Here is a 10,451-nt window from a genome sequence, read left to right on the forward strand (position 1 = left end):
GGAGCTACCGAAGTGTGCGGGAGAGGAGGCAACTCGATTGGCATGAAGGTAAGCTCACTACACCCGGTAGACATGAGAGCGCATAGGCTATGTGAGAGGTAGCCATTAGCATTCGGCTTGAAACGCTTGAAGCAATAAGCGGTCCGTGGGTCCTGGCGGTTGAGCATGAGCTCCCACTACAAGGATATCCGCCAAGCTTATTCCATCCACTGTGCCCACGACAGTCTTGCTCATCCCCAACATGTTATACACATCCCTCCTTGGGCATTTCTCATTCCTACTAGCTAAACCCAGAGCCTTCTCCACCATCGGAGTACTCAATTCCACCTCTACTTGGTGGGATTTTTCTCCTTTTCTTATCATCACCATGCCACAGTTTCTTTCAACATTGAAGCTCCTCAAAAATTCTGCGTACTTGCTGTAATCGATTGCCTGCCCGACCTTCTCTACATACTTTTGTAGGCTGCACTGGTCCACGATTTGTTTTACAGCTGGCTCCTCCATGATGGTGTCTTCTAGGTTTAGAATGTGCTTGAACGTCAAAATCTCACACACAAAAGCATGTCATCCTAGAGTGCATATAATGTCCTAAATAAGTCAATAGTAGTAACCTTGACAAACCATGAAAAAACACAAGTCAATAGAAGTAACCATAATAATCGAAAGGGAAGCCATATGCATCATCCACTGGCTCACTCTCTGAAATCTCCTTGTCTGAGCTGCTGGACTGATCTCTAGTACCTGCAGAAGGTCCCTCTACCAAAGGTTATAGAATGCGACCAACAATGTCAGGGTCACTATCAAAAGAATAACAGGGGCGGCCAGATGCATTGCATGCACGCATCAAAGGGGTTGTACCACTATCCATCTCCAAAGCCAATCCTCCGGAGGACAAAGAGCCTCTAAAAAGCATCGCACAAATCCGACACTCCGCTGCACACCTGATCTCAAATGTGCCTCCTCGCCATCCTCCAATACCCTTGCAATATCTGGCAAATAGTGACAAATGACATGCCGCAAGAACTGCACACCATGATCATGTCATAATGTGGCACTCTCCTGAAGACGTAAAGAGGCCATGTAGCCTCAACATTGTAGCATGTAAAGATAGAAGGCATCCATCCGTCGCACAATAATGACAAAAAATAGAGACATGTCACAAACTAATCAAAAACAACAAAGCACCAAGAAAACTGAGTGTACAATAAGCATGTCAAATACCTCTATGGAAATACCCTCAATCGTAACCTCATCCATGAAGTCTAAGTCCTCAACTATGAATCTATGCACAATCTCTAGCTCACACTACAGGGCATATTTCTCCACCCACGAGGGAGAGTCCCCTGACAGAAAAAAATACATTTTAAACATTGACAATTACCTAACAATCTTATTCACAAGTACCTAACAATCCTCTTTACATATTTCTGACTCAAAGAATCACCTGAAATGGAGGCAAGACAAACAACCCATCTTGAGTCTGCCAAACAAGCCACTCCAAGTCCATGCCGAATATGATCCTTTGACGTTGAAATTCAGACAATCACACCCACTGACAGTCTCTTTGTATGGAGCTTCAGGGCCAAGGATATGTAGGCTTACGTATCCCATATGCACAGTGGTGCCTACTGCAGTTTACTACCTTCCTATAAAGCATTGTACTTGCTTCCTTTTCTAAATGCAATGATAGTACTCTTTTCTTTCCAGTAAAGTGTCTGTGTCATTGTCCACACACAAGATTGTGTTTATGAGTTCAAGTCTCAATCTTAAAACCTAATTCACTTGTGTGACAGTTAGTGTCTAAATCTATGTCTATATGAGTCTCCTTCCAGTCTTTGAACCACCATAGCCATGCTCTAGATCCATGTATTTTCACATGGTATCAGAGCATGGCTATTGGCAGCCATAGCCAGACAGGACCTGCAGTCATTTGAGCTCCTGGCTCTCACAATAGAGGCTCTATCTTACCACGCTTTCTTCTAAGGATCTCCTCCTCAATTCCAGGCGCTTCTCTTTATCACATTATATTGCAACATTGGCCTCCCAGTTGTCCAGCATTGCAAAAATTTCCTCTCGCTGCCAAATGTGCGCCTCTTCCTGTTCGTACCATCTGCACCATCAGCACATGACGAAGTTGAGCCTGTGACCATGGGGCTTTGGAAGGCTATGACATAAGCTTTCTATCCATGTAAAAAGTTTGGGAAATGATCAAGTATACATCCCACACAGAGCAAAAAACCAGGCAGCTGCAGAAAACCTAACACAGTCCATTATAGCTTTTTGAGCTCAAGCTCATATCTCACTTCTTTTTTTCTTTCCTACCACTTAAACCAAGTCCATGCCACTCTGATCTGAAGTCCCGGTATCAAATCAAGGAGGGGAAGATCTGGATTTGGAAGATCTTGAAGGATTCTTGCAGATTTGGAAGACTCAAGGAAGAAGATACACACATAGTGTCCATTGACACTCAACTAGTGCTCTTAGCACTTGTATCTTTTGACACAATTAACTCTTCTGCTGCTCAAATTTGAGAGATTGGTGCTGATTTGCTGCTTCTCCAGCTCTCCAGCATGGGAAAAGACTCACCTACAGCTCGATTCAAAGCAGTCGGGTTTCACGGCTGGCAGACCCGCATCAAGCTCATCCTAATGAAGAAGGGTCTCTGGGCCATCACAAATGGCAAAGAGAAGAAGCCTCGAGATGCGGATCTTGCAGCTACTTGGCAGAAGAATGATGACAAAGCACAGGCCATCATCAAACTGGAATTGGATGACAGCTACATCCATCATGTGGATGCTTGTGAAACTTCTAATGATACTTGGAAGAGATTAGATACTTTGTTTGGTGCACAATCAAAGTCATCTAAGTATAGATTACTGATTGAATTTTTCAGGCTAGACATGAAATCTAACATATCCCTTGCAAATCATTTAAACTACATGGAAAATCTCCTTACTCAACTTGCAGGGATTGATCTCAAGATGGATGAAGATGTCTGTATTGGTGTCCTACTAAAAAGTTTGCATCCTGATTATGATAATGTATCAACCACTCTAATCAATATGCCTTATCCTAAACTGGTTGACATTAAGGCTTCCCTGCTTGAAGAAGAAAAGAAGATAAAGTCAAAGGGAAAACCAAGCACCTCTAAAGATGAACAAATATTGTATGTTGGCAACAGGTACAAGGGCAAGAAGGAACTGCTCTTCTGTGACTTCTGCAAAAGAACCGGACACACGGAGAAATTTTGTCATGCCAGGAAGAGGTCTCAAAAGGCCTATCTTATAGTTGTGAAAGAAGAAGAAAACCATGGACCAAAAGAAGAAGATGAAGATGAAGATGAAGACCACCAGGATCGGAAGGACAAACCTCACCAGCCCTTCTACTCTCATTACTCTGATAAACTATTCTAAAAGCCTTGTATTTCCTAGCCCTGATACTTCTTGCCATAAGCTTTGAAAACTCCTCATGTAACTTGGCATTACAGTCCCTGTACACTTTGTGAGGCCCTGCAGCATCTGGATGTCCATCATGTTTTGTTGTCCACACTTAGCCTTTTCTGTGAGACAGCCTCTGGTGTCTACCATGCTTGTGGTGTGCCCACACTTTGCAGGTGGTTCTCATTACAGCCTCTACACACTTAGTGCCTTTCTAGTTGTGATTGAGGAGGGGTGTTGAGATTCAGACAATCACACCCACACTAACAGCCTCTTTGTATAGAGCTTCAGGGGTAAGGATATGCAAGCTTACCTATCCCATATGCACAATGGTGCCTACTACAGTTTACTACCTTCCTATAAAGCATTGTACTTGCTTCCTTTTCTAAATGCAATGATAGTACTCTTTTATTTCTAGTAAAGTGTCTGTGCCATTATCCACACACAAGATTGTGTTTATGAGTTCAAGTCTCAATCTTGAAACCTAATTCACTTGTGTGACAGTCAGTGTCTAATTCTATGTCTACATGAGTCTCATTCTAGTCTTTGAACCACCATAGCCATGCTCTAGATCCATGTATTTTCACATTTGACAACTTATTCCACAATGAAACACCGTCTCATCCATGCCTAGAGTCCATGGGAAGATCCAAGAGCACAAAGTCAGCAGCCCATGCCACTGTCTTTTTCTTTTTCTTATACTCCACCCCCAATTTATTGATTTCAGAAAAAAATGTATGGATCTTTGCATAATCCTCATTTCTAATAGAGGATGCAAAATCCTTACCCATAGAAATATAATCTCCACATCCAATTGAAAAGATAGAGCGATCCAAAGAAGCCCCCCTTGTATGGACAAGAGTGGCACATATTCTTTTTGGGATGGTGGTCTAGGACGTGAGGATGGACCTAAATACAAAACAAGCATAACATACAAAACAATCACGGCAAGTATAATGAATGAACAACAAGCATAACATACAAAACAATCATCTTGCGTATATCCATAAAAAGAAGCATACCACTATGAAAGCTACCATGCATACCAACATCGAGTGGTGGTGAATTATCATCAACAAAAATTTCACGATCTAAAACAAAACAAACAAAGAAACATAAATCTTTATTTTACAAGGAAGGTATATAAAGTATCCAACATAGAGACATGAATATGCAAAGTTACAAGGAAGGTATATAAAGTATCCAACATAAAGACATGAATATGCAAAGTGAAATAAGTAAAAGTCACATGTACTCTGTGTCTCACTAATTTGAGCTTGCTTGCCCTTTTGAGCTTGCTTGCCTCTTTGAGCATGCCCACCCCTTTGCGCTTCATTGTCCCTTATTTGATCACCTTCAAAACCACTTCTTTGTTAGAAAAGTAAAGCTTAAGGAAAGAGAGGAGATAGTTATGGAAGCCACTTTACCTTGACTCAGATAGCCACCACTTGAACCCTTTCCCTTTGATTTTTTCCATTCCTCAAACTTAGCTTTCTCACTTGGCAATACATGGGACAAGGGCATGTCAATCCACCAAGGGCGTGTCTTAATCTCAAATGGTGAGAGACCAATCATATTCTCCCCATACATAGTGCACTCTTTGTTCGTGATATCCACCCATGTTTTACAAGCCTTGGGCAAATCAACAAGTAGCTTGAGGTCTCTCAAGTGCAAAAAATACATGGAATATTCAAAGATAATTTATATGGGTCCCCACAAACTACACACTGCAATGTCAAACAAAAGGCATTAAAATAGAAAACCAATCGATAGAGCAACCGACAAGCGGCTGCATCAAGATGGGACTGAATAGGTCGATCCTCTTTTTTTGTGGACTTTCTTTAGAACAAATTTTCTTAATGTTGCCAAAAATATGTTTTCTGCCCTCATATCGTATGGATGCGAAGTAAACATGAAGACATGGCTCATCGGGCAAAGTAAATGGATGCTCTGTGGTAGCTGCTATTCTTATATCTTGCTCCAAAGAACGAAGTGCATTCTTTTCTATCATGTCTAGCAACAGTTTCCTAGACAACCACCTACAATGTAGAAATAATGAAAGCCACAAAAACATGCAAAGAAAAGACAATTTTTTTCTATGAAGCATAGAGATAAAGCAAGAAAAGTGAAAAACTCTTACGCTTTGAACTCTGTGTTTGTTGATGGCATACCATGGGTATTGCGAATAGATCTTGAACTCTCAAGCAATCTCAACCAAGTTATCTTTTTCTCTACACTGACGGAAGAGATTGCTATCAAATTCAACTTTTCAATAACCACAATGGTGTTCGCTCCATCAAATTGAAGAGAAAACAAAGTTTCTCTCCATTCCTTGCCAAGGGATGGATTGATAATATTCAAAACCTAATGAATATACCAAAACCATTTCATATTAGTAGGAGACAAACACAACAATACTTTTTGCATACGATTAGTGTACTTTCGTCGCAACTCAGTGGAGATCTTCTTTTCTTTTAAAGCCCTCTCCTCTGCACTTACACCTTTTGTCACTTCAGCTACTTTGGTCCTTACTTCCTTTTGAAACTCAACCTACAAAATTTTGGGGAAATCATTGCATACCATACTTTCTAACCCTCTCATAAAAAGAAAGAGCCCAAATATATATCTACCTGGTAAACAAGCTGGGCCAAATCCTCTCTAGCCAACGGATACCATGGGGGTGAAGTCTTTGATTCAAGCTTCTTTTTGGCTTCCAAGGTTTTAGCCACATCGCAAATAGGACTCACAAATATTTGCAGCATTGACCAATGTATCCTTTAGATTTGTGACTATGACTGCATGCTCATTCAAGCTTCCAAAAAAACAAAAAATTAATACATATGCATTTAATGAGAAGAATCACATGTGCATTGTGTTTTGAGATGAACTTACTCATTCATGTGAAGAAGGACAACAAGCAAGGAGACTTCACTAAGTCTAGTTGGATCAACAACAGTGCTAAAGACCCTCAAATGCCATTCTTTATCATCTTTATATTTCTTTGTAATGAGCTCCATCCAAGCCACTGTGCAATGGTTCCCCTCCCACACATAGAACTTTTTATTGGAAAGAAAAGGTAACCCCTTCTTGGTTCTCAACTCATTCTCAAACTCTTTATCTATAGCCTGCCAGTGGGCGTCCCGTGAAGCCCTCATCTCACTTGTCACCGAAATCGCAACACCCAAAGGGGAGACAACAAAGACAATGAAAATACCCTTCTCTGGATAGTAAGCTTCACCCTCTAAGGCTATTTTGAGTGGCAAAGTTTCACTTCTCAAACCTCGAACCCTAGGGTATGGAAACATCCTACAAAGGGGAATGGGTGGGCACCTTGAAACATCTAAAACTCGGCATTTAGCCAATACATCTCCACCTTTCATAATTTCCACCACCTCATTTTCCCCTTGCTCTTCTTTCTCACTACACATGGACTGCATAGTGTTGCTAGTGGGTTGAGACAATACTTGTTCTTTTTGTCTTCTTTTAGAAACCTAGGAACATTTGAAACATAGAACTTAGAAACTAGCAAACTCAATCTAAGCAACATAAAATATTCCCTAGAAAAATCATACAAACAAGAACTTGGATAGGAAAGAAATCATCGCCGCCACTCTCATCTGCTATAGGACTAGATGCGCACACTCCTTTCTCCTTGCTCGTTGGCTAAATTATTATTCATTAGTTCACATAGAAATATTAAGAAATCATTAGTTCGCATAGAATCATTAGTTCACATCGTCGATTGAATTAAGAAATCTTACTGTAAGAGACTCGAACTCCCTATGTTTTTTTGCTTGTTGTCTCTTTCATGGAGGAATGATTATTCCCTAACATTTCACATAAGATTATATTGGTGTCAAAAAATTAAGATCATGGCCCTCTACACTTACACCACTCTTCTCTTACTGCACACACACACACACACACTCTCTCTCTCTCTCTCTCTCTCTCTCTCTCTCTCTCTCTCTCTCTCTCGTCACCACACACACACATGCTTGGCCTATTACACACACACTAGCACCAAGGGCAAGAAAGCCCGTGTCTATGGCCTTAGCTTCTTGCCACCAAGGGCAAGAAAGCCCATACTCCTTTGATGCTAATGGGATCGAGATCACTACTGATGTTCGGTTTGCTTCTTCTCTCAAAAGGATAGAGATTATGGCACTCTTGACCAGGAAGGAGTCTCTTCAATTCAACAGGAAGAGCAAGCCTAAGATCGACATGCAACACGGGCCTATGAAGTCCCCCTTATAAGGGCAAAGGAAAGGCAATGCTAATTTGAAGCCAATGCTAATAAGGAAAATGGGTTCAGAGCCCCAACCCATTTTCCTCTTACACACACACCATACACACACACATTGAAGAGAAGAATGTTGTTCTAGTGAGTCTACAACGAGGGTCTCGGTGCATTCGGCAGGAAGTGATTGTTGAATTCCCCAAAAGTTCCTCCAAGCAGTGGTCTATACACACGCGCGCGCGCACGTACGCGCACACACACACACACATTGCGAAAACGTAAGAGAAAATAGACTTTGGATCTAATTACGAACTTATCAAAGCCTCAAAGTAGTTTTTAAAAAACACTCAAAAGATTTGTATATCTATTCTAACTTTGAGATTTAAAAATGGGTGGTCGCACAGACTCACACTAAACCTGGGCTTTGAGATTAAATAAGCTCTGACTAGCTAAAGAAGCTGATTGCATCCCTATGAGCATCATGCAGTAATTACTAATTTACTAAGGATAGCCTTAGAGAGAGATATGTATGCATGTGTGTGTGTGTGTGTGTGTACATACATGTATCGGAGCATGTACGATGAGCTTAGATGTCTCTACCCTTATATATGAAGCGTAGCCATAGAGAAATACCTTAGGCTATTCACAGTGATAAGCAGCCTCTCTACACATAGAGCGCAGCCATAGAGAAGCTGCGAATGTAAGTACCTTATAAGCTGGTGGGTATAACCAATACATAAAATATTGATATGTGATCCTCCTCCGCTTGGCGATCCGATAGAGAGTAATAGCCACCGATTGAGCCAGGAGGCTACGACGACAAAGTAGAAGAAGCTGCGGAGGCAACCGGAGTCCTCTCTCTCTCTCTCTCTCTCTCTCTCTCTCTCTCTCTCTCTGTGCTCTGTGTGCTCTCTTTGTGTACTGTGTACTGGAGCCTCTTACACACACACCAACACCAAGGGCAAGAAAGCTCGTATTTGTGGCCTTAGCTTCTTGCCACCAAGGGCAAGAAATCCCTTACACCAGTGTATGGGATTTCTTGCCCTTGGCAGCAAGAAGCTAAGGCCACAGAGAATGAGACCTTAGCTTCTTGCCAAGGGGAGTGCTATGTCATAAGGGCGAAGGAAAGGCAATGCTAATCTGGAGATTATGCACATCAAAGAAGGGAAGAGGCCACCCGTCACTCTTGTTGATCGCCAAGGGCTTCTTTCCACCTTCTTGCCCTTGGTGGCAAGAAGCTCCTTCTTATGTTCAACGTGTGTTCAACGTGCCTGTTCAAATGAAAAGATATGCCTGTTCAAACGAAAAGTATTCAAACGAAAATAATTCGATTAAGGGCAGCAAGTATCCTACCTGCAACGTTGCGAGTATTGCCTCACCATCTTTGTTGCGAGTATCGCCTCACCTTCTCCATTGCGAGTATTGCCCAGTCTTTTGGAGGCATAGTAATCAAAGCCTGCCGATTAGCAATCCCCAAAATCTTAGATATGATACGACAATAATGAGATACACAAACTACTGTTACTTCCGAACAAATTTCAAGAAGGCGAAGGAGCAAACTATTGTTACTGCCGGACAAATTTCAAGAAGGCCAACAAAGTATTGTGCGAATGCGAAGAGACCTACATGAGCAATGTGTGGGATTATTGGTGTTCCAAAATTTGGAGAAGAAAGTGATATGAAAGGCACCCTCACAAGTTTTGAGGTTACAAATTATGGGTAGTGGAAAGGGTCATCTTCGGAAACCCGATTGAAAGGGTCATCTCATTCTCTGATAGTTTGGCAGAGTGACCACCATCACAAATAGTGATCTCCTTGAGCACGAATATGCTTTTAGTTAGTGGCGAATATATTCAATAAATGCATCGTACTCATTAACTAGCGATGCAAATATTCGATTTTAAATGCAATCGTATCTGGAAAATATCAGTACTCATATCTCGAAAAGGGAGAATGATTTTGGCCTGCTTGATACATTTTTAGACATTTGTCAATAGCTGCATCTCGCAAGTAGAATGGTGCACGTCATTGATATTCTTTGCTTTGGCTCTTTGAAAATTTTATCCATCCATTTTGATTCAGAAGATGTTATTTTGACAGAGAGAGAGAGCTTCAAGAGTACTTCTCCTTAGGTAATAATAACTTATCAATTGAGAATCAAAGCAGTGTAGTAACTAGGATAAAGCTAGCTGATGGTGTTTATGCATTTAAACTTACTGCAACAATGCCAAGGGAATGCACTGTGTCTACTTTATCTCTGCATTCCAAGGATGTTCCAAGGATGTTGTGTATGGTAGAGATGATGGTGGGCATATATTCTCATTAGTTAAAAATCCCTCTTTTTCCTGTTTGGGAACTCCATCAATCCTTGAACCCTGTCTATCTAGTTTAGGGACACCCATAGAAAATAAAGTTCTCAGTATATTGTCTCAAATTAGACGATTGCTTGTTAATGACTCTTCTCCACACTTTAATTAATGCATCCAAAGTTAGGAAATTTGATGAACTTCCATCACAGTACGATGGGGATATTGTTTTTGAGCTCCCTATTGCGCCACAAGGTAAGCCAATGGCTGGGATGGAGCAAAGATATGATGGTCATGTGTGGGTGGAGTATAACACATGTACAAAGGAATGTTTTGATGGTGTTGTTAGGTGTAGTTCTTGTGGGGGGCATTTAAGAATGTGGAGTGCCCATATTATGAGCGGACGAAGGGAAGCAATCAATCTCAATGGAAGGGAAAACTTAAACAAGTGCCCAGAATTGGGTTTTTAAG

General features: G+C 41.3%; 1 protein-coding gene across 3 annotated transcripts in view; it reads right to left on the bottom strand.

The window, feature by feature from the left end:
* The window catches only part of LOC148024382 (uncharacterized), a 258,793-nt gene extending 249,549 nt beyond the window's left edge, over positions 1-9,244 (bottom strand). Inside the window, exons 1-3 of one of the 3 annotated variants that reach the window (XM_087694028.1) lie at positions 4,865-7,254; positions 4,693-4,791; positions 4,460-4,528 (exon numbers count right to left, since the gene is read on the bottom strand). In XM_087694028.1, coding sequence (XP_087550154.1) covers positions 4,460-4,528; positions 4,693-4,791; positions 4,865-5,120 — 424 coding nt within the window. In that variant the 5' untranslated portion in view covers positions 5,121-7,254. Of the gene's footprint in view, positions 1-4,459; positions 4,529-4,692; positions 4,792-4,864; positions 7,255-8,382; positions 8,946-9,027 lie in introns of those variants that run through there. The other 2 variants (XR_015693300.1, XR_015693299.1) reach the window with 2 other exon arrangements.
* Positions 9,245-10,451: the final 1,207 nt, after the last annotated feature.

Source organism: Lygodium microphyllum, chromosome 15 (genome assembly GCF_053477565.2).
Source record: "Lygodium microphyllum isolate KBCC chromosome 15, Lygodium_microphyllum_v1.1.10, whole genome shotgun sequence".
In the NCBI taxonomy this organism is placed as follows: domain Eukaryota; kingdom Viridiplantae; phylum Streptophyta; class Polypodiopsida; order Schizaeales; family Lygodiaceae; genus Lygodium; species Lygodium microphyllum.